The sequence below is a fragment of the Trematomus bernacchii genome, unplaced genomic scaffold (genome assembly GCF_902827165.1).
Source record: "Trematomus bernacchii unplaced genomic scaffold, fTreBer1.1, whole genome shotgun sequence".
Lineage (NCBI taxonomy): Eukaryota > Metazoa > Chordata > Actinopteri > Perciformes > Nototheniidae > Trematomus > Trematomus bernacchii.
In genome coordinates, this window is record NW_022987593.1 from 10,556,960 (window position 1) to 10,581,083 (window position 24,124).

The following is a 24,124-nucleotide window of genomic DNA, read 5'->3' on the forward strand; positions in this document are numbered from 1 at the left end:
AGGGCGGGGTGAATGGAGCAACCCCACACACCTACACACACACACCATCCTGAGGCAGCTGACACTGTTGTTCTGGTCCATAATCTGGATGTAAACTCACCGCTGGCTATCTGTGCTGTCATTGAGTAAATGTAATAGAGCTGACCATGAATGAATACCAGGTGCTCTTAGGAGGCTGGACAGAGTCGTGTTTACATGGACCAAGCCACCTCTACTATTTGGATTAGATGGAAAATGTGAAAATATTAAACTACGTTCCTCCTGGCTCCCAAAGCAGATTATTTTTAAGAGTTTATATTGCTAGCCTAAGGTAAAAAAAAAAAAATCTTTGTGTTTGTAGCTGTCATAATCTGAATCCTGGTGGGGCTCTGCTCTAACTTTTCAAAATAGTGGTATTTTCGTTTGAATATTCAATTTTTATGTTTTGATGAAGCTTACTCTTGTGTATTCAAATGCATTATTCATTCTGTGAAGTAGACAACTGGACTTCAAAATATGTAACAATACTTTGACAAGACATCTTTAAAAAAAAGATTGAAAACATGGCATCTTTTTTGAAGCATGCTAATTCTTGTTCCCATTATAATAATAACATGTTGGTCTGTCACAGCTATCACGTTACTGTCACCAGATGAAGATCAGTTCTGACTATTTGTGATAGTAACATTAGAAAACGCACGGCGTAAACAATGTGTCAGGAGATTCTTCAAATGTTCAGCTCTTATCTTGGGAGAAAAGTTGACGCAGAGAAATGAAAACTGATTAGGATGAAAACATTTGTCTCTTTTGTGTGTAACTGTTGTTTTTTGTGTTTGTATTCTGCTTTTAGCACTGGAGAAGATACACCGGGATGGTATCACGCTGTTGGTAACCAGCTCCAGTTCCACAAAGGCCGGTGTAACCTCACTCTCTTCTCCTGAACACTGACAACCGTCCCTCAGCCATGGCGAACATAAACAATGCGCTTTGCATTGAAAACGCAGATATTTCTCTCTTACAAAAGGATAATCTCCAGGATGTTGGATTAAGCCAGCTTTTGGATTATAACGCTGAAATGGAAAGGTACAGGTCTTTTGCAAACTTTTATAAAACCAATGGGGCATTTCCACAGACTGCTAAGATTGCCCGCATCACAACGCCCATTTTTCCCAGTGCCAGAATTGGCATGTCCCCTTGGAACTGCGATAACGCCATGCTCTGGGGAAGGAAATCAGCGGCAATAAACCCTAATAGGACCAGCATGCATAGAAATGACTCCCAGAGGCCGGGGAAGCCTGGCGTGCCAGAGACGCTGCAAATGGCAAATAATAATTTCCTCTCTACCTTATCCCCCGAACACTGCAGAACTTTAGGGGGAGAATGCATGAACAAGCTGAAATGCAGCGCTGCTGAAGCAGAGATAATGAATCTCCAAGAACGCGTTGGAACTTTTTCCGCTATCCCCGGTTTAGGGGGCATCTCATACCTCCCGGGGTTCATCGTCATGACAGCCCTTCACTCCCCGCAGCCTCAGCAGCCGTTACAGACAGTGCGTTTCAAATTGCCAATCTGGCAGACTGCCCACAGAATAATTCCTCGGTATCCAGTGGAAACCCAGCGAAGAAGAAAAGGAAAAGGTGTGGGGTCTGTGCACCCTGCAGGCGGCTAATCAACTGTGGTGTCTGCAGCAGTTGTCGGAACCGCAAAACGGGCCACCAGATCTGCAAATTTAGGAAATGTGAGGAGCTGAAGAAGAAGCCAGGCTCGTCGCTGGAGGTGAGAACCGGGGCTCTGCTTCCCCTTCTTTTGTTATTATCCCCTTGCACTCCAAAGCATTAACCTTTTCATCCAGTCACGTTCTAAGCCCTTGAAAATTGTTTCCATGCCACCCATGCCTGAACATCCTACCCCCGGCTTCTCAAATCTGCCTACCCGCCTAGCCTAATTGGCAGTAATTAGGGGTGTTTGTGTGGAGCGCAAGCTGAGCTTGGCTCAGACACCCCTAATTGCTGCCAGTCAGGCTGGGCTGGAACGCATCCGAACAACCCAGAGCTTGGCTCAGCTCCAAGCAGGGCTGGGAAATGGTTTTCAGCAGAGAGCCATCCCTCTCTGCACCCGGTCATTTTAACCAATTATGGAAACCGTCTCTGGATGGGAGAATCAATATCCCACAAAGCCTCAGCCTCCGACCACCAAGAGATGGTGAGAGTGATGGCAGGGCTGCTGATGGCGCTTCTCAAAACATAACCCAAGTTCTGTGTGGGGGGGGGGGGGACTGATCCTCTCCCACTGATCCTGTATGAATTGATTGTGAATATACAGTAGGGTTGAGATTAAATCATTTTTATATTATATTTGTGACATTGTGGCCAATTATGGATCAATCTAGGGCAAACTGCATACCAAGAGGGATGCAGAAAAACACTGTCACTTCAGAAAGAGAAAAACATTACAATCTGGCTTAACTGACAAGCAGCAAGAGGGTTCATTAGGACACAATCAGAGGGCCGTGTTGTTTTAAAGGTTCGTTTTAATTGATTTATTTAGGAGCTGACATTTGGTTAAGACAGAATATGAATGTTAAGTTGGGAGTATGGCTCTCTTCACTCTGGAAGTTTGAACCTGCTCAATGACTAAACATAAGCTCGTGGGGATGAGTCACCAACAAATGCAACCTGTGGGCCTGATGATTTGCTCATTAATTAAGTGATTACATAGAGAGGTAAAAGAGGTTAATTATAAAATATCACCCAATCTACTCATAGAAAAACACCATGTATGGATTCCTTTGTTTATTGTGAACTTCTGCCATCAGATAGTTGGATTTGTTTTTAAAGAAAACACATTTTTGTAGATTCTATCTATTCAAGTTATTTTTCTTATGGTTTGTTATGTACATAGTACTTGTGCCTATTTCAGAGAAATAATGTAAATATATTTAGATTGAAATTGTACCTGAAAGCTCAAAGGTGCAGCTTGTTCGTGAACAATGTGTTTACAAGCTCAATGTGCAAAACATGTTTTTTTTATTTAATTCCCATCATTTCTGTCTCATTTACAAATCAGGTGCTACATGCAGGTTTTCTGTCAAGTGACGCCAAGTTTGACAGCCACAGCCAATATTCCTGATAAAAATCTTAGTTACTTTTCCCAAGCATCTAACACTCTCCTATTTCGCAAATGAATACAACTCCAATGACTAAATCAGGTTCCTTTTTGTATGTAAAATAGGGTTTCAGTCATATAAACACCATTTGTGCAGACAGGGACAGGTCGAACCTAAATAGCTGTATTTTATATTTGAGTTAACATCCCAAAGTTTTGAAAAGTTCATATCAGGATACAGTTTGGTAAAAATATCTACACAACGCAAACAATCGGAAATCAGTGTTTGTAAGAATCTGAATTTAATCTTTTTATAGAAACTACCTGAAACAAGATGACTTACATTGGACTTAAATAACTCAAAACAATATCAATTAAATGACCTGATCATGTCAAAGGAAGTCATATAGATTACTTCCATTTAGTGCAGCCATAAAAAGTGTCATATATAGTTTAAATTGAGTATTAGAACAAGCTGATACAGAATATATGTGATGATTTTCATACACTAGGAAAAACTCTATTGCATCAAATCGGGGTTTAAGAGGTTAAATAAAGGGGGTCAATGATTGGTTACAGGTTCGACGTGTAGACCATAGAAGTGGCCATCGGTGACTTAATAACGTTGACTCCATATATCGTGTACTAACAGGTGTCCGGGAACAGGTGTCCAGGAAGCAGGCCTCACATTCATAATGCATGGGTAGACTCACTTTTGGAAAACATCCATTTGCAAAGACGGTTAGAATTACCGAGGGTGTGAAAACCCCTCAAACAAATCCACACATGCTCTTAAAAAGCTCCTTCACTGAGTTCGGTAATTCATATTATGGACTTCTCCAGCAGTAATTGTTATTTTTGACTCTGCATCTGTAATTACGGGCGCACCTTCTGCTGCGGAAATGGGCTGGAGTTTAAAGGCATCTCAGAGGTGTGAAGTTGTGCTTTGGCTTGGACAAACTTGTATATGTACATTCACAGGGAGTGCTTTTTTTTTTACTGTTGTTGTTGGAGGTGCTTATAGTCTCTCCATAGTTGAGTAAAGATTGGATTTAGGAAGTGTGAGGAACCAGGTGCTTAGGTACGTTTAAAAGGAAAATGTACAGCCCATGCGTGCAAATTCACATGTGAACAGTCCCACGTTTACACACTCTTTAGCACACACACACACAAAGATGTACACAAACACTCTGAGAAAACACACACACAACAGTGTACCTTGCGCCTTGGAAGAGACGATAAGCTACTGGCAGCCAGTTAGATTTGGCTGTCAGTGTTTTCCACATGGGAATCACCCTGAACTAATTATATCTTAAGCAGCAGTGGAAAATGCAAATCAGAATTTTACTCACACCCCTGAAATCGGAGAGCCAATTTAATCTAATACCCCCTTTAATTTAGCGCGCTAATGCAAGGCCCTAGAGAATTGCCCTGTGTCACTGCTGTGCTGCAGATTCTGCTCTCTCTCTGTCTCCAAGCTGCTCTCAGGCTCCAGGATGGATTAGTCTGGCAGAGGAATCTCATCTAACCTAACATTTCCCGAGCAGTTACCTTTGCGTAGCTTGAGCTCCTATGGCTCAAAGGTCCTTCATTAACTTTCAAATGCAATAATATCTCGCGTGTGGGCATGCTGCGCCCTAACCTCTGTTTACCTCGACTGTTTACCTCGACTTTGCTGATTTCTGCAGAGAGACGCAATTCTGTAAAAGTCCTGCCAGCCTGTGCTGCTCAACAGATGGATTCACATTGTGGCACTGAGACTGGCGCGGTGTGAGGGCATCCATTTGTGTTTATATATGCAGTGGTGGAATCAGGGTGTCCGCGGGGTCTTAAAAAGTATTAAAAGTTGATAAATCAATTTAGCAAAAATTAAGGCTATTGAAAAGTATTAAAGGGCATTTTACAAGGTATTACATTTTGTAGCTTGTTTTCAATAAGTATATGAATTGTCCAAAGAGGTTGTATTCTACAGTCTGCCTGAATGTAATCATTGCGTAGGTGTGTAGTGTGATTCTGTGTAGTTTATTTATGGCATCCCGTTGGATTTGACGTCATCTGAACAGGACATCGCACGCTCACTGCTTGATAGCGCGCGAAGGTCCGTTTACGCCGGTTGTTAAACAACATCGTTATGGGGAAATGCAAGTTTGCGTCCAAATGGTTGGAAGATAAGGAGGAAGGACAATCAATACTGTATATAGTAAATGTGAGGTAGAATGTGTCGCCAATGTAACCGGTTAAAACTCGAAGTGGCGATGAGGTCTTAAAATGTATGGAAAGGGTCTTAAAAAAGGTCTTAAAAGGTATTACATTTGACTTCAGGATTCCTGCATATACCCTGGGAATGTATATATTACATCTACTCAAAGTATCGTACTTAAGTAGATTTTTGTGGCACTTGTACTTTATCAGAGAAATTCTATATTTTTTTTCTAGTCCATTTTAAAGTCAGAATTGAACCTTTTACGCCGCTACATTTATATCACTGCTTTAGATTCTTTACAAATTCAGATTATAAGCCAATACAAAATGTAAATCAACTAATAAATAACCATTGACATATAATTATAGGTCAAAAACATGCAGTAGTAGTAAAGAAAGTAATTATCTCTACTTTTACCAGCATTGAGAGACACAATAATGCATCAATAATCCTAGTCCAGTAATTTCATATAGTGGATTCTGAAATGGGCCATTAGTCTTAACAAGAACTTTTACTTTTGGTAATTAAGTGCGTTTTGTTGCAAATACTTTTGGGAACAATTTGAATGCTGGACTTTTACTTGTAATACGGTATATGTACAATTAAGTATTGTTTCTTTTACTTAAAGGTCCCATGTCATGACCATTTCTACTGATCATATTTCCATTGTTGAGGTATACTAAAATAGGTTTATATTGTGCAATTTTCCAAACTCACATTGGTTTCTCATACAGCATCTCTGTAAAGTATATGTATTCACTCTCTGTCCTAATCGGCTTGTTGGAGCTCCTGCCTCCCCCGCCTCCCTGGGAGCCCAGTGTGCTCTGATTGGTCGGGACGTTGCGAGGCTCGCTGCTCAGTGAGCTGGCTTACTGGTGTGGTTTCCGGGTCGGTGATACAGCGAGACAGAGCGAAACTCATCCTGAGCACACACAAACACTCACAGCCGAAGTAAAAACAATAAGTCTGGCTTGATATTGAGTAAGAAAAAGGTTTATAAACGCTGTGAGAATGGGTCTGCGGAGAGCATTTCTCCGCGATCCCAACTCGTCTATTACCAACCAGGGAGCTCTATGCACGTCAATGGGACTCCCTGTTAGTTGAAAATGTACGCTAAAGGTCCCCCCACTGCGTTTGATAGTGACGCCAAGGGATCCTGGTGTGTGAGGAGCTCCACGGATTGGTCCATTTTGGTTCCCGGAAGAAACAAATGGAAAAAGAGAAATCTCTCACGAGGCGTTCTGGGGCAGCATAGACAGGTATTTTCTGTGTTAGAGTTTTACTCGCTACAGGGTGTACTTTGAGGGTTTGTGACTTTGCAGACCGTTTACATGCATAACAACCTTCATAACACACAAGGGGACGGGTAATAACCAGAAAAGCATGACATGGGACCTTTAAGTATAAAATGCAAGTACTTCTTCCAGCATTATTTGTTTGTGACTGTATGATTCCTAATCTTTTCAGCTTGTGGCGCCTTCAAATGAAGCAGTGTCTCATTCTGACCTCTCATTACAGATTATAGCTTCGGTGAGCATGTGATTTGTGAGCAGATTTTTCCATTTTAGATTGTTTCATTTAAAGGATTTGTATATGCCTGAAGCGGTGAAAGTATTCCACAAAAAAGGTGGAAAAATGACAGGATTGACAGAAAAATTAAACATAATTTTGTGTTAATTATCTTGTGACCCTACATATTTATCTTGGGACCCTGAGGCTGTTCTGAGGTACTTTGTATTCAGCATCCAACAAGTGGCTCAATGGAACCAGCCTGTTTAAAATAATGAAATCATCTTTGAAAAAATAAAAACATGTTATCACTGCAGCTCCACAGTGAGGGTAATTATGGCCTTTGAGGTATTTTCAAAGTTTATAACAGAAATTAAATATAATAATCTCAGTTTTTATTTCAATTGAATTCCATTTGAGCAGATACATTTGATGTGCTTTTATGAGTTAGGCTAATGTAGGGGTCGCCTTCATAAAAAAATATGAATTTTCACATGTAGGACTTGTGTGTGTCACAATGTGTTTTGTGGTTGTCACTCAGACCTCATCTTTCAGAGTCATTTTGAGAAAGAAACTCATACTCACACCGTTCCAACAGTTAAAATATACCATTAAAAGTATCATATTTAATGTGATTTTCTACTTTATGGCATGGATTTTAAACTCAACGGACACTGAGACAAGTAGAGCTATAGTGTTAATGTTAAGACATAAAAGAATACTACATATTATAGAGCAATAATAATAAACGCCCAGTCGAAGATAGGAAATAAATCTATAAAAGGTCTTTCAGTTGAGTCCAGTACAATATCTGTAGACGTTTGTGTCTATAATTCATTATGTTGTGCAGTCAGATACTTCATTTAATCAATACAACAACAAAAGTCTGACCTGTGTAGTGAAATCTTTCTAGAAACTTTCGTTCTACGCCCGAGAAAAACCTTTCCGACATGTGGATTCAAGGTGTAGACTCAGCATGTATTATTTAATGTTTGTCTCAAGGTTTTGGTGGTGAATTACTCAATAATGCAGACTTTCCATCAGGAGTTTGATCCCTATAGATAGAAAATAACAATCCTGGTTTACTTAATTTGATTAAACCACAGGATTTCAAGTGCCAGCTCACTGTGTTGTTGACTACACTGACAGGAACACGTTGACTTAAACAGCACTTCTGTTTTTGACGTTCATATAACTGCAAAGACAAAGCTAAATCCTTGAAATAACAACATCCAAAAAGGCTTCTATTTGATTAATGGCATAACACGGTGTCGGGGAAAAGCAGGAAAAGGGCAAAACAAAAATGTAATTGAATGGATTCCTCCTTTCATTGAGCAAATGTCAAAGACCAGCGTCAAGTCGTGTGCAGAGAAACAGCATGCTTGAGTAGAGGGATGTTCTTTGTCCCCCATACTCTTTGTGCAGGGTTGATATGACTACATGAAATGGGTGAGATGAAAAAGTTGGCGTGGCTTCCTAGAAACCTTTGCTATTGTGATAAAAGACAAGGCCCAAAATAGTAGGAAGCAGGACGTTGAGGAAAATACCTCGGATTCAGCCCCTTAATGAGAGCAGGGGAGCCAAATAAGCAACGGCAGCTAGGTCTAATTTGTTTTAGGTGTGCTCAGAATAGATAAGGACAAATCTGTGGCCTTCACCCCCTCCCCCAACCTTTGCCTCCCTGGAGATAACACTGAGTGCTGCCAGCCAATCTCCGTGGGCAAAGAAGAAGAAAAAAACCCTGAGGGACAGACGGCCTTTAGATCTGCAGATCTCTAACTTACTGGATTTATTCAAGCTTTAAAACTGCAGATTAATTTGGTCGCAGAGGTCTGGGGGAGTGTGAAAAAAAGATAAATGAGGCCACGCATCTCAACCTAAAGGGCAACCTTAAGCTCCTGTCAAGACAATAGGATTTTGCCTTCTGAACCACGATGCAGACCGCTTAATTATACACATCTTCCCTGCAAGCTAGCCTTAGCTACTTAAGAGCATCCGGCCCCCCTTATTCATTGTCATGGCCTTTTTTCCCCTAGATTGGTCGTGCCGTGTGGATTTTCTGTCAGTTTCCATTTGCACAGAGTATAGCTGTCCTCCTCAGGCCTTCGCTGTGCTCGGAAAGGCACAACCGCACGGCACTGTTAAAGAATTCATCCTTTTCTCCACCGCCGCCAATTAAGGCCAGAGCGTAATCGGAGGCGTCTGGACGATGCCCTTACATTATGTGGTCTGTCGCCTCCTCTGCCCCTGTTTGATTTAACATCCCCGGTTCAGTGGTGAAAGAGGGCTCATTGCCATTGTCTTTATTATCGTGAGGAGAGCAGAGAGAGGGAGAGAGAGATGGGGGGAGAAACTAGAAAGCAGCCCAGCGGAGGATGGACAGCGTGAAAGAGCAGGTGCGGGAGGACGTTAATGTGTGGCACTTTAAATTTTAAACAGATGAGAATCAATTATTGATGCTGACTCTGGCTGAGAAGTTAAAAGGTATCTCGTCATTACCGCAAGCCTGTATAAAAAAAAAAAACGGTGTGAGAGAAAAGTCTCCTGCAAACCCATCGTGAGCGCCAAGCCTTGGATGTTGTATTCAATGAAATGGTTTCGGAAAATATTCTATGTTTTGGCTTGAATACAGCGATGTTTACAAAGCCCTTTCCAAAGGAATATTGCACGTATTAAGCTGAAGTGCAACAAGGCCCGTTGGAAATGGTTGAATTGATCTACAATTAAGAGCCAGATGAAAAAAGCAGGTCTTTAACGTGATATTTATCCATTTATAATTAGATATTAATAAATTCCTCTAACAGGCATCTTACTGTTTCCTTTGTGGTTTTATCATACACCTAGCCAGGGCTTGGTGATATGTAGAAAATAAAAATATATGTGACCAAATACCTTGATATCGGTATTGCAACGTACAGTATGATACATTCCCAGGGTATATGCAGGAATCCTGAAGTCAAATGTAAGACCTTTTAAGACCTTTTTTAAGACCCTTTCCATACATTTTAAGACCTCATCGCCACTTCGAGTTCTAACCGGTTTACATTGGCGACACACTTTACCTCACATTTACTATATACAGTATTGATTGTCCTTCCTCCTTATCTTCCAACCATTTGGACGCAAACTTGCATTTCCCCATAACGATGTTGTTTAACAACCGGCGTAAACGGACCTTCGCGCGCTATCAAGCAGTGAGCGTGAGATGTCCTGTTCAGATGACGTCAAATCCAACGGGATGCCATAAATAAACTACACAGAATCACAGTACACACCTACGCAATGATTACATTCAGGCAAACTGTAGAATACAACCTCTTTGGACAATTTATATACTTATTGAAAACAAGCTACAAAATGTAATACCTTGGAAAATGCCGTTTAATAATTTTTAATACCCCGCGGACACCCTGACAGTTGACCATTAGTGCCTTCACAAAATATTTACACAATATTTGTGTTATCAGTATTGCTCATATAAGGATAAAAAGGGGTACAAGGTAAACAAAAACATGCAAGATGGCGCCATGTTAGTTAGCCGACTGTTTGCAGGAGCTCTCGGTGTATTTATGGGTTTTTTGTCCTTTTATTCGCTTAAATTTCCTATTTTGTGTGTGTTTTTTCCATTATTCTCTGTGTTTGAATGACAAAGGACACTTTTGGTTTTGAAAGTTTTCTCGGTGTGCTTCTGTTATTTTCTTCACTTTTAGTAACGGAGAGAAGTGACGGCATTGTTCACACATACAACCAGCTGATTGTGCTGAAACAATAGAATAACTAGATGAGACTGGTCTGGAAAATGGCATAATGTACCGTAATGCAGCATCTAAAACGAGGAAAGAGGACACATGCCAAGATCTAAGAACATCTCTAGAGTGACATATGACCATATTGATATAATACCAGTATATTTATTCACGGAGCCATGAGCTATTGCTACATTAGCCTTGAAAACAGTCAACTAAACAACGCAAGAAAGAAATCCATGATTCTCCTAATGACTCTTTTCAACACAGTTTGTTTCTTGGCTGACACTGGACATCCACTTCATTTGTGGACTTAAAGTAGAAATGGATGAAATGAACCATTTTGCTACCTGAGAAGAGAAGAGGAATATCCTGTAGTATAATTATTTCAAGGTACCAGCTGAAATATCTCTGTAGTTTCATGCTGCTTTCTTTCATGAATTACACTGATAGTGATTGTGGTGCTAGATAGCCCTCATGCAAAATGACAGAAATATAACTGAGCTATTTCACAATGACCTTAAAAGTAGAATTTCCATTCATGTTTATTTAAACTAGCCTACAAAGAGTATGTGTGCAATGTTCAGTTACACATTGTTTAACTATTTACACGTGACTTTCGGTGATTGGGTAAAACCACTCCTGTAGCTTCTGGTCATAGAAGACTGATATTTATTATTACAATGCTTTTTGTATATTTTATGTACAAAAACGATATATTAGTGTTGGTAACTCGTGCTATCCTGATGAACTGGAGACTAAACAGGAAAGCATGAGAGCACGGACATTTTGTTATCAGCTTTCCTCTTCTGGCTGTAAAATAACAACTTATGAGAACTAATGCATTAACCCCCATCCCGCAATTATGTATGTATGTAATTAAGACTGGAGTTGATTGCTAAGAGGGCAAAGAGTCACCACCATGTATAATTTAGGGTTAAGATAATAATTCTAAGGTGTAGAGGACTGCTCTGTATGTGATGGTTTGTATTTCAGCCTCTCTTACTCCCTCACTCTTTGACAGATCACTAAATTACAGTTATTCTATTGATTTCTAACATTTCTCCTCAAGTCGAACCTCAAAACTCCCATCGCTGCTCACAACACTTATTTCCTGCATTGGGTCTGGTTGACATGATGCTTCTTGTTGACTATAAGATGATGACTTTACTCTGGCCCTGATGCTAGACGTTTACTGACTGTAGACATGTATTATAAGGGCCTATTATTTACACCTCTTTTCTCAAGCATACCACATTTTTTGATTGATTTCTTCTTTAACGCTGCTTTTTCTAGTGTTTGCAGAGGCTTGAAAACTGTTTTCCAAAAGGTAATCCATTACAATAGATCTTCCAGTCTATGATTTGATCAGAGGATGATAATGCAATGATGATAACTGTAAACAGGAAGTCTAATAAAGGATTTCCTTGGTGGTTCAGATGCTTGTAGAAATCTCGGCTAGCCACAGTTTGAAGATTGGTCGCCACAAACAATTCACAATTTTGAGATGGCAGGAATTAAAACCAGGAAACACACAAAAATAAATGAGCACGTCTTTAAGAGAAAGATGTGAATGTGATCTTTACTTGCATTGCAGGCCCAATTCTTCAATTATTGGACCGTATAAATTACGGACACATTGGAGGACTAAAAACAGGATTTAGTGTATTAGTCGTCTAAACCAGAGGTTGCGCTAGACTTTTTCGCTGCCCGTCATTTTGACGGACAGGATCGCAACATTTCCGTCAAAATTCATTATTACCCGCCGACCTGTACACAACTCTGCCGGGGGGGAGGGGGCTGGGGGGCGGAGAGAGCACGCTCGTGAACTTTCAACGGGGGGGTGGACGCTCGCTCGTGAACTGTTAGCGCCGTGTTATGCATGCCCATAGCACGGCGCGGGAGCGCGCACAGCGTTAAGCAAATACCTTTGTTGATCTGTTCGGCAAAGTTAGGTTTGGGCGGGCATGCATAACACGGCATAATACCGGAGCCCCGCTGCAGGGGAACTTTGGCGCTGTTCTGAGTTTGTTCTAATCTGTCAAAATGACGGACGGCTTTCAGATTTTTCCATCATTGTTAAAAATATTCGGTTAACGCGACCTCTGGTCTAAACATAATTCTAAAAAGATTACTATCTCTACAAACTTTATTGATGAAAAAGATCATCAGAATACATTCATGATTTTATATTTACTTGTCCTGTATTACCACTTGAGATATTTGTGATGTGCTAAATCTTATATTCAATATGCAATATGTATGAATAGTTGATGGGTTAAAGCAAAAAAAACACAGCAGAATTGCCCTTTAACAGTAACTTATAAAGCCTATGGAAACAATATTGAGCTGCCAAAGAAAAAAAAACTCCAATCTTTGTTAACGTCATTGTCGCCAAATGTAATATACAGGGCGGAGGAACTGCGGGTCTGCGGCTGCACTGATTGGTTTATATCTATAGGTTAAAAAGCAGTAAATGACAGATGGCTTTGTGCCGTGCATCTAAGAAAACTGACGTGAAAATGGATTTGTGAGTGACAACAGGCGGAGGGAGAAGTCGGTCAACGTGGTTTAAGCGTTTCAGTTTTTCTGCAAGTCAAATCCTCGCACGCTGCCAACCTTTCTATTGTGGCTCTCACCTTATGAATATTTCATGGCGAGCATCTGACACTATGCCCAGAAAGATATTTCATGGTTTTTTTTTCCTGATAGAAACCCTGGGGTTAGAGAGTGTCACAGAGGCGTGAAGTCGCTCTGTGTCCCCCAGGCGAAGGACGGGATTTATGATGCGCCGCTTGATGACATCAGGTGGATATTTTCATTCCTGAGTGGAGAGCCTCTTTGTCCTCCACAACCACTGATAAACCATTGAGCTGTTCGCTGCTTGTTGTCACTCCTCTAAAGATCTGTCTGTCGAGAGAAATGATTTCAATCTGCTCAGAGTGCAAGCTGTGTTTTGACAAACTGTGACCGGTTTCCTCGTCTGATCACTGCGGAGCTGGAATGACTAAGCGGGGGGGGAGTCTGCTTGGATTAGCTTAAAGTCTATATTACATTGCCCACTGGCACCATATCGCTCTTGTTTTCGTCTTTGTTAAGCTTCACCTTCCAGTTTAACTAAAGCCATACTTAAGTAGGCTAATTCCTCGTTTTAGGTCGCTTCCAGTGAAATATTAGCCTCATGACTCGAACTTTAATCCTTTGTTTTTCTTTCATAATAGGGAGGGAGGTTCTCTTTTCACACACGCTGACCTGGCAGTGTTTTTGTATGCAGTTCAATTAAATAACACTAAATGAAGACGTCCTTCTTGGACAGCCTTGGATTTTACAATTCAGCATATTAGAACAGTGGTTTTCAACCCTTATGACTGCTCCCACAAAGATAAATAAATATTGAAACCAAGCTGGAAACAGTGTCAATATACATATAAAAGAAAAAGCCAAATAAATGTATATTCATTCCAGCTTTAAATTAGATGGTCTACTAATCCTGAAACAGTAAAAGGCTGTAATTCACGAGAGAGGAAAAACAAGACAAGAGGAATGTCTAAATTGCATGTAGTTTGTTTTTACTGCTTTCCGCTCCTCTTACACATTTTTCCTGTGACTTATACAATGGGAAGATCCGCTCTTGTATTTTCCACCCATTCTCTGTAATGTTATGTAACAGAAGATGTGACTCCCCTGGATAATTAAGGGCTTCTTAAGGTTTATGGAGAGTCATGAAGAAGTTAAAGTATGCAATAATTCACAAAAAGACATGGATAAGAAGAAACGCAAAGAATAAGATCCTATTGGCCTTGTCTTCTGCTTGAAATGGAGAAACTGTCAGAGGCAGAAATCAGATTCGTATCAAAAAACAAATGTGTTGTCATTCTCGTGAGCACATCAAAGAACTGCAGTTGCCAATTGCATCCAAAATATTTCCAAAATGTCTTACGATATACGACTGTAACAGATTTAATGCACCATTTTACACAGTTGATCAACTTTATGTTAGTTATTGTTTTGCCCATTATCTATCAAGGTAGGTTTCACTGAGCTTCCTTTTGCCACGTAACACTCGCTAAGTTACACACATTCACACCTGGAAGCTTCCCAGTCCAACCTCAGTGTGACCTGCTGAACTCTGAGCAGCTCCACTCGGAGCAGGCAGGGAAACGGTGTATCTCAAGGACACACCGGAGCTAATGAGGCGAGGCAAGCGCTGATTCTTTAACTTTCCCCGCCCAGATTCATCCTGTTGGGGATCAAAACATTACTTTCCTCACACAGGCTGCCTTTTTTCTAGCGTTTAGGCCACCACTGCCCTCTAAGTATTGATCATTTAACCAAAGACTCACAACCCAAGCTGTAGAAATGCTCCAACTGTGAGTCATCTAACATCCTTACTAGACCTTTTTGAACATTAAAGCATGGAAACATGTCACAGCAGAGGCACAGAATATGAACCTGAAATAAGAATAATATGTCCTTTTTAAACAAAAAGCTCTTAAAATAGCTCCACCTCACTTTATTTATCCATTTAGTGAACCTACAGTATGATGACTTGCTGCCAGTCACTCACATATTTTTAAATACTTTCCTCATGTTGTCTCAATACCAGCATCTCTTGCCGACACATTTAGCATATTAAGTATAAAAAAGATATAAGCAGAGCAAAGGTGCTGTAATTGACAGGTGCCAATTAGCCGTACATATTCAAAACTTAAACTTTTGTTACTCGCTGAATTTAATGCACAGATTGCTTTGAAGTCTCCATTACGCAAGTGCAATTAGAGATCCAACTTCTACTGTGTGTATTTTCTAATCCTAACCTAAATATTATGTTGATTTACAGTAAATATGCAGAGCTCTGCATATAGACCTTCTGAGTTTAAGTTCTCCCACACAGATGCTGAGAAATCTGCTCAAAACAAGAAGGCCTGCTCCTGCTTTGCATTTCAATTTAACATTTCAGAGAACTGGCAGCATGTTGCCTCGCTTAGCCTTCGCTTCGTTACACCCACATGGCTTCTCGCCGTGCTCGTTGACGTCTTGCGCTGTTCAAAGGGCTGCGACTTGGCTGAGAAATTGGGGATTTCCATACCCGATCCCTCAGGTATCTACAAACTCAAATGCGTGTCCTGCTCATCTTCCTCCTCACACCCCCATGCTGCAAAGCCTGCCCTTCTCCCCGCTCACACTGCTCGGATTTCACCGCGTCTCGGCGCTCAATTGACCCCGCCGCGGCATTTCTTTGTTTTGTTTTCCTGGAATCTCAGCAGCACCTGAAAGCCTCTCCGCTGTCTCTCGTATAGGGCATGCTCCCAGAGGAGAGTTAGCTTTGTGGCAGCCCGGTGCAAAATTGTGATACTTGGACAAGAGTACTTAGGTGAAGCAAAGTGAAATGGAGGCAGGCACTGTTGTATTTAGCAGCAGGAAGGAGATCCGGGCTGCAGACGGCCGCCTCTGACCCGAGGGTGCTGCCTCTGTCTCTTCCCACTGGGGTCGGCTCAGCCTCCGCCTGTGTGGGCAGGAATTTTCCATGCATGATAAATGGAGGAGGCATGGCGTCTGAGCTGTTTCAGCAGAAGAAAGTCGCTCCCTTTTTACCCTAGATATCTCTCACACTGTATTGTGCGAGATTGTACTCTGTGTAACAGTGTAAGAGTTATTTTTAAAGCATACCAGAATTTGAAAATACTAAAAGACGTATTTCCTGCACCATTTCTGAGGATTTAATGGACACAATATCTCTTGAGGATAAGCATTATTTATTCATATAAGGAATATTTAATGAAGATGCTTGTAAATATTCAACCCCTTTAAATACTACAAATTTGCTATGCCAACGTTTTTTTGAAGGAAACATAACTTGTGATATCCCAGGTCTGCGGAGGATTTGAAGGGAGGAGGTCAGGATGGATGGTTGGGTGTACTAATCACTTGTGTACTGCTCCACCAATGTTTTTAGATGTGGGTTACTTTGACACAGCTGTGGAAAGATTATTGATATGTGGAAAAATGATTTACGTAGAATTTAATTTTCTCCTATATTGACTGATATGAACGTCATTTAAAATGAATGCTCAATGCTAATCACTAAATACAAACTAAAAACCTAGGCAGGAGATTTACTTGCTTTAAACTACGTGGTCACAATTGCATCACGCTGTCTCACATATCCTGTGTTCGCTCGATCTAAAGGCCCTGACACACCAAGCAGTCACCAGAGAACTCGCCGACTAACCCTGACTCCTGCGTCTTGGCCATGTGTCGCACTGGAACACACCGCAAAGACTTCAGCCGAGCACGTACGAACTGCGCATGCGAGGGTGGCAATAACTCTCCTTACCAGCAGGCGGCGGTAGTGTGTATTCGTCATTCAAAAGAGGCAACAACCAGAAGACAGAGAAGAAGAACAGACTGCGTGATCTAAACAAACAACAAATAGCATGTGCGTTCCATTTTCACTCTCGTCCATCGAAAACATGTTTCGTGCGGTACTGGAGCTATCAGCCATTGGAGTGTTGCTTGTGGAAGACATTCCCAAGCAACCGTTTTGCTTCTCATGCACTGATTCGTTAGCTGAACAGCCAATCAGAGTGATTTCTTTGTCCGACTGCCTGTGGCCGACGCACGGCCGATTCAACATGTTGAGTCGGCCGTGCATCGGCCATGAAAGGCCAAATAAGGCGTGTCACGGCCGACGGTGCGTGACACACCAAATTGAGTTTGGGCGACAGGGCACGCTTCGTCGTAACGAAAACGGCCGATTTCGGCCTGGTGTGTCAGGGCCTTTAGAGAAGCACATTGCTTGGTGTTCACCTGTCTCCATCTCTACCGTTAATATCGAATAACATCAAGCATAGTTGTGAGATAGGAAGAGCTGGATAATCTCCCCAGACTTTTTGTTTAAATTCGCTTAAATCTCAAATTAGGCAGATCTTGAGTTACACTACTGTCAATGTTTGACACTTTCAACTATTTTTGCATTTTAGGCCACTCCTATCAGTGATGTCATAGGCTCATCAGGTGTTTTGCCGTCAGCAGCTGATGGAAAACATCTGCTATCACTGATTAGGGCGTGTCTGAAAAGAGAGCAGCTGATTGTATTTCAGCTGTGTGAGTCAGAGTGGATTTATCCCTCTCATATATTGGACTGTCTCCATCAACATATACTGACTTCCTCATAAAGTGACATGTTGCAGCGCTGCCCCACTTACACTGTTCCAATCCACTGTCCACTCAATGGCTCGCTCAGTTTGATAAAAAGTGTATTTTCCCAAAACCACTGAGCCTTGGCCCGCCTCGCTGCAGACCCACTCCTATGGAGGGGCTAGTAAAATATACGTCCTGCAGGAATACTGCACTGTAATTACATTCCCCCATTAGCATACGGAGGCTTGGAGTCACACTGCACTCAGCCTCCAGCAGCACTTTGCCATATGGTCCGTCTGCGCTTCTCAGGCGATATTTGGCAAGACTCTCGCAGAAGGTCAAATATCAAGTCAGAGGACTGTGCCAGAATTGCATCTATGCTAATTGCTCTCTCTCTCTCCTCCTCCGCTCTCTCATCCATCTCGTGCTCCTCTCTCTCTCTTTCCTCCCTCCTCTCCCACTGAAGTAAGTAATCTGCTTTAGGATGTTTCTGAGATGGAGATGGATTTGGTTTTCCTTCGCTGCCCCTCAGCCTAATCTCCCCCCTGTGACCACCCTGCCTCTCACAGCCACGGCTCTTAAGCACACCATCATACACCCCCCCCCCACACTCTACCCACCGCTTCATACATGCCTAGTCAGCAAAATACTCCCAAATTCCTCATTACTCACAAATATCCGCAATACACTTAGCTTGATTTGCTCGCATAGTTGCTTGGTGCAAAGCTGGACCTTGATTAAAAAAATTGTAGCTGTTTAGTATTTCAGTATAGGAATGCCATCAGGTTGTACTTTAGTTAGCTGTGTGAGTGTCATGACCATATTCAAGAGGGGCGGTTATTTGAATACATACGCTATTAAAAGAAAGAAAAGGTGGCATTAACAGCTTATGGTAATCCACTAAATGTGTTAATATCTCACATGTAAAGTCCTCCATGATGATGATCTGTGTTTAATATGAGCTGAAAAGCTGCTAGTAAACGCAATGGTGAACCAAATACTGAAAATGTAGTTGATGTTCATCAGACCTTGTAATTTAAGGGAGTAAAATAGAGATGCATCAATTGAAGGGATAATAAATACTTCCAATCATGCGCCTTAATATTTGTTCTCACTCACGATAGGTCAAGGTTTTATGGGACATGTGAAAAATGAATGCTATAAAATAAGATTAGGTATGTTGCTTTTATCTAACACACCACAGGCATTGATTTACTTTTCCTCCTGCTAGCTGCCGCCCCATTATATCATAGTTCTGAAGTCATTTTGAGATAGTTCTTAGGAAAACATTTTAAAAAACTGTAAGAATGTGAGCACATATATTTCAGCGTGTTCTGAAAATTGTTCAGCGTTATTTGATTTAGGCTGTCAATATATCAATATCTTAACACTAGAACCGCCAGAGGTCGCTGTATACCTAAAACCGCCAACGGGTCAAATTTACCCGCTATTGATTTTCAAGGTACAATGTTCTTTTATTTATCATACAAGAACAGTGAGTTTTGATCGCACAGGGATGAAACTTATACCAATAGAATCTGTGGACTCTCAGCTTTTCATATAGTTTGTGCATATAGCATGAAGTATAACATATCGCTACCAGTGCTGATTTAAACGCTTGGTGTTAGACTTGTGTTTTGTTTAGGTACAAATCTCTCTATCTCTCTCTCTCTATCTATAACTATCTATCTGTCTATCTCTCTCTCTCTATCTATGGAACCGCAGTAGACAAAAGGCGTTGCTATAGCAACACGTCATGTTTACGCTGCATTGTCTATGAGGTAAATATTACCCGCTGGCGGATATAGGTATAAATGGCATTTTTTTTGGCGATTTTTTCAATCTGACTTCATATTGACAATTTTTAACAACAGAGGGTGCTACATAACACACTTTCAGGAAAAGTCACGGACTGGGAGACTTGAATATTTTATTGAAAAAAAGTTACATACAATCAAAAAACAGCTGCGGGTAAAATTGACCCGTTGGCGGTTCTAGTGTTAAAGAGAACTACAGTCACAGGAATTTGATTCACACCAAGAATTTATTTTCGCTTTACAAGTGATATCTCTACGGCTCATAATGATATATTCCTCAAGTTATACGATTCTAAGGGAACTGTGAACAATGAAAGTATGAGTATGCTAATGGGTAGTGCTTGCTTACAAACACTGTTAGCCGTTAGCATTTTATAGGATCAGTAAAATGATCAGTTAAGAAATCATATTTGTTTCTGTTACATAAAAATAAGTCAGTGTTGTTCCACCTAAATACAAGGCATATCTAAGTTCTGATAAAATTCCAAGAAAAAGCCGCCAAGCTGATATCCAAAAGGAAAAGTAGTTTGTTTATTGTTCATAAGAAATAGTTCATATAATTCAACTGGACATTGTCAGCGTTGCAGGTATTATGACGCTTTTCTGACATGTGTAAGTAGCAAGAAAAACACATTTTAAGTATAAAAAGTTAAATATGTCTGATAGTGTTTTACTGTTGTAGTAGAAAAGATGGATTTTGACTATTTTAATTAATGGTGGCAGGTGTAATCAATTACAATAAATCATATTTAATCAGGTCATCATTATATTTTGCTTGTTAAAATGAAAAGTAAAACCATAACGTAGCAACTAGCTAAAGCTGTAAAACATTTGACTTTTTCTGCATGAGTAGAGCATGTATATAGAGAATTATAAAGTAGCATAACGTGGAAAAAGTTTAAGAACAAGTACCAACATTTTGAACTGAAGTACGGTACTTGAGAACAGTATACTCTGTGCTGTAGAACAATTCAAATTACCTGTCCAATAACAATTCATCATTTTGAAATCACTTGCAATACTCGGTGTATTCAGACTAGTTTTGTCCGTAAACAAAAAAACCACAAAGCAGAAAGATAACTTCATAACAGTAGATACTAATTCCATTACAGCCAGTTAATTACTTATTATCACCAGAATGTTATATGATTCTGTATATACTGTAAGAGATAAGATAAGATAAGATAGGACTTTATTCATCCCGAACGAAATTGTTGAGCCAGAGTTACAAAAATACAATAAACACAGCAGCACAATAATAATAAAACTGTACACTAACAGTGCAGTAAAAAGAGCAATTCAATAACTACAGGAAACATAGGCGGTCACATCATTAATGTAAATATTAACAGTGTAGTATTATGCCGGTAATACTCAAGGTTTGATCCGTTGCGCAGTGAGTGTGTTTGTGTTACGGTGTCGTGCTGCAGGGGAGGGGGGGGCAGTGGCGTGTGGATGACTAGATGAGTGGTCTGTCCGTGATGGCGGCCTTGGAGAGGAACCTTTTATAAACGGCATTGGGAGGCTCGAATATTGGCTACAAGCTTTAAGATGAGATTTCAACCCCCACCTACCACCGCCTGTAACGGTGCAGGTGATGGATTGCTATACCTTCCAGGTTTGAGCTTGGCAACGCCCCAATATTCCTGCAGAATAAAGTGACAGGCAATATATAACACATCAGTTAAGGCTGACTGCACCACTGAAACTTTCCTCAGACCTGGCCCTGAGTCTTTGGCTGGCTCCAAAGTCTTCTTTCCTGACTCTGATGAAACATGCTCTTTCCTCACTGCTCTTCACAGTTTTGTCTGCTTCACCACCAGAAAATATCAAAAGGAATTTCCCTTTATGTTCTCATTTTACATTGAAATGATCACTGACTTTGATTTCCAGTTCTGAGGTGTCAGTGTGAATTGAGTTTGCGAGGTGTTACCTGGTAAAAAACAAACAAATTGGCTGACCTGAGTTTGCACTTGTGATGCTGTGTGAAGATTATTTGTAAATATGTTCTATAAAAAGTCAGTGTCCAGACAGCTATAGCCGTGTCAGCCGCAGTTTGTTTGTCGAGAAGACGTGGGGAGTGGTATTTATTGCATCCAAAAGGATTGCGGTTATGAAAAGTGGCCTGGTTCCCGGTCTGTAGGTTAATAAATAATGGGTATTGTCAGGGTAATGTATGGGCCATGTGCTATAATGAGCATACGGAAACACATCAGCACACTCCCACAGGCTGCTGTTCAACCACTGTCTCTCCCTGAGATTCCTCCCTATCTGACTCTGCTATTCTATCCTGATTTTTATGCCACATTACACATTTTATTCCAGTATTCCTACTCATCTATAACACATTTTTTTACATCTCCGAATTAGAGTAGAGAATTCCTGGACAGAAAAAGAGAAGGGGAGGGGGAGAGATGGTTGGAAAAAAAATCCACCCACAATTATGGTGAATTAAAAGTTTTATAATGTTGTGTGTACGTGTGTGTGCCTTTAGTGTGTGTGTGTGCTGGTGTGGAGGGAGGGGTGGGGGTTGCGGGGGTCTCTGTGACAAGGCTGGCTCGGAGCGTAGAGCCGAGGGTTCGTGCCAGACATGTCTCAAGAGAAACCGGGGCACATTTGCAATCACCCCGAGTTCAAAAGGGTAATTTATTCACAGTCTGTGGTTAAAGTAGGGCTGCTCAGAATGCCAGTGGGATTCTGCTGGGAAGCGGAGTAGAGACACATTATTTTCATTTTCCCTTCTTGTTTTTTTTTCTTTCTCCTCCTGTCTCCCTCTCCTGCTTTTTATCCCCTCATCCTCCTCTTCATCGCCTGTTGTTGTTTCTGCGAGCCCTGTGTGGCGTCTTTTAACACACGCCGGCGAGCATATTTCACTTTTACACTCATCCGCATTGACGTCCCGGTGCTGATTGAATTTTGAGGCGCTGCAGCGTCTGCCATTATCATCCTCATCGTCTTGAGTGGTTTATCTCCGGCCCCAGCTCCGTGTGACGCCAAGGCTGCAGGGGAGAGGAGGGGCAGGTCCGGGGATATGAGGACTGTTCATGTGTTTTTTAATATTCCTGTGGAAAAGATAGGGAGGATCGGCCTTAACCTGGATGTTTAAGATTGCGGTTGGAGGTTTATGCTGCGTGTGCATGCATAGTGCCTTGCAGAGGTCAGAGCAGTTTTAACAGAAACTGCTTTAGTCCGGTCGGTTTGACTCTGATTTAACGTCCCGTTGTCGCCGTCTTTCTCCCACCTCGTCTCAATCTCTCGACGTGGCTTCGGCATTAACTGCACCTGCCAGGTTCAGTTAGGATCACAGGGTGTCATGGCTGCCCAGAGCCCTCACACTGCCTCGCCAGAATCAGCAGAGAATTATTCCGCCACATGTCAGTTTTACTGTGTCGTTATCACCAAAACCCACCGGCAGACACTTAAAATACACTGCCTGCTGCTGCGGTGGTGTGGTGTGGTGGGGTTAATTTGAGGTCTGGAGAAATCTCTTCCTCCTCCTTCAGTCAGCCCAATACTCGATCGTGTGCATTCATTGCTAGAGCGGGAAATTGTCTTCCCCTCGGTGTGTCGTTGTAGCCAGGTTGTTATGTACGCTCTGCTGCAGCGGCGTTGACGTGAGGCTGAGCTGCTGCCATGGCGTCTTGATTTGAGGTGAAACCTTGGTGTCGCTCCCTGGTGTAACACTATCAACCCTTACCTCCTCCCCACATATCCTCCTCCCTTTTATCCCTCGTCTGTCTTTCCCTCTCCCTGTTTTTCTGTATTCTTCTGTCTTTTCTCCCTCACTCTCCCCGGCGGTTGATGGAGTGATTTTGAAGGCGCATGCAGGTGGGGGAGCAGAGCGGTGCTAATTGAGCCTTCTTTGTGCCTGGTCACTGCAGTGTGCCGAGGCGAGGGGGCCTGGGAGTGAATCCAAGCAGCACTCAAGAGCCCCACTGGATCGATAACGCAGGAACTTAACAAAACAGAGACATGCCGAGTGCCCAGATCAGGGTCATTATTGTCTCCGGCGAGCCGCACTTCCACCAGGGACTGATCAATGTGAGAATATGGATCAAGATAAACATTCTCAACGCCCCTGTCTCTCCTCTTTGCCTCAGCTTTTAGAGCATCATGTTCTAAACCAAGAGAGCGGAGCTGAAAGTGCCCCTGTGGATGTGCACACCTTATCCACAGAATTCGGACAATTACATGCTTGTTAGGGATGTCACCAGAACAATACTTCGGTATCAAGTTAATGCCAACATTCGGAAAATGTGACGATACCTGTTTATCTACAGCACCACAGGTACCACTGTTGGGACTGTCAGTGCTAGTCCTTCTGCGGCCGATAGAAAATGTTGATTGGACGTATTACACTAACTATTGACGTGTCCAAGGGGAAGCACTACTCTTTTTTATTAATAATGCTACATTGTAAACAACAAATCTGTTTTGAAATCAGCAGGAGAGGTAGTTAACGTTAGCTGTTAGCAACCAGTTGAGGGTATGTTCAAATTCAATCTTGTAAAAAGATTTGTGAAACTTGATTAAATATAACAGCGTTTGAAGAATATCTTTTCACAGTGATATAAAATAGATATTGGAGAGGGAATGATGACCCTTATTACTTCCCTAATAAA

The 24,124-nt window shown here is 41.5% G+C and overlaps 1 protein-coding gene across 1 annotated transcript in view; it reads left to right on the forward strand.

Annotated features, from left to right (window-relative positions):
- cxxc4 (CXXC finger 4) overlaps nucleotides 1-24,124 on the forward strand; it is a 29,600-nt gene that overhangs the window by 1,292 nt on the left and 4,184 nt on the right. The window contains 2 exon segments of the mRNA XM_034130306.1: nucleotides 830-1,502; nucleotides 1,505-1,755. Coding sequence (XP_033986197.1) covers nucleotides 944-1,502; nucleotides 1,505-1,755 — 810 coding nt within the window. The 5' untranslated portion in view covers nucleotides 830-943.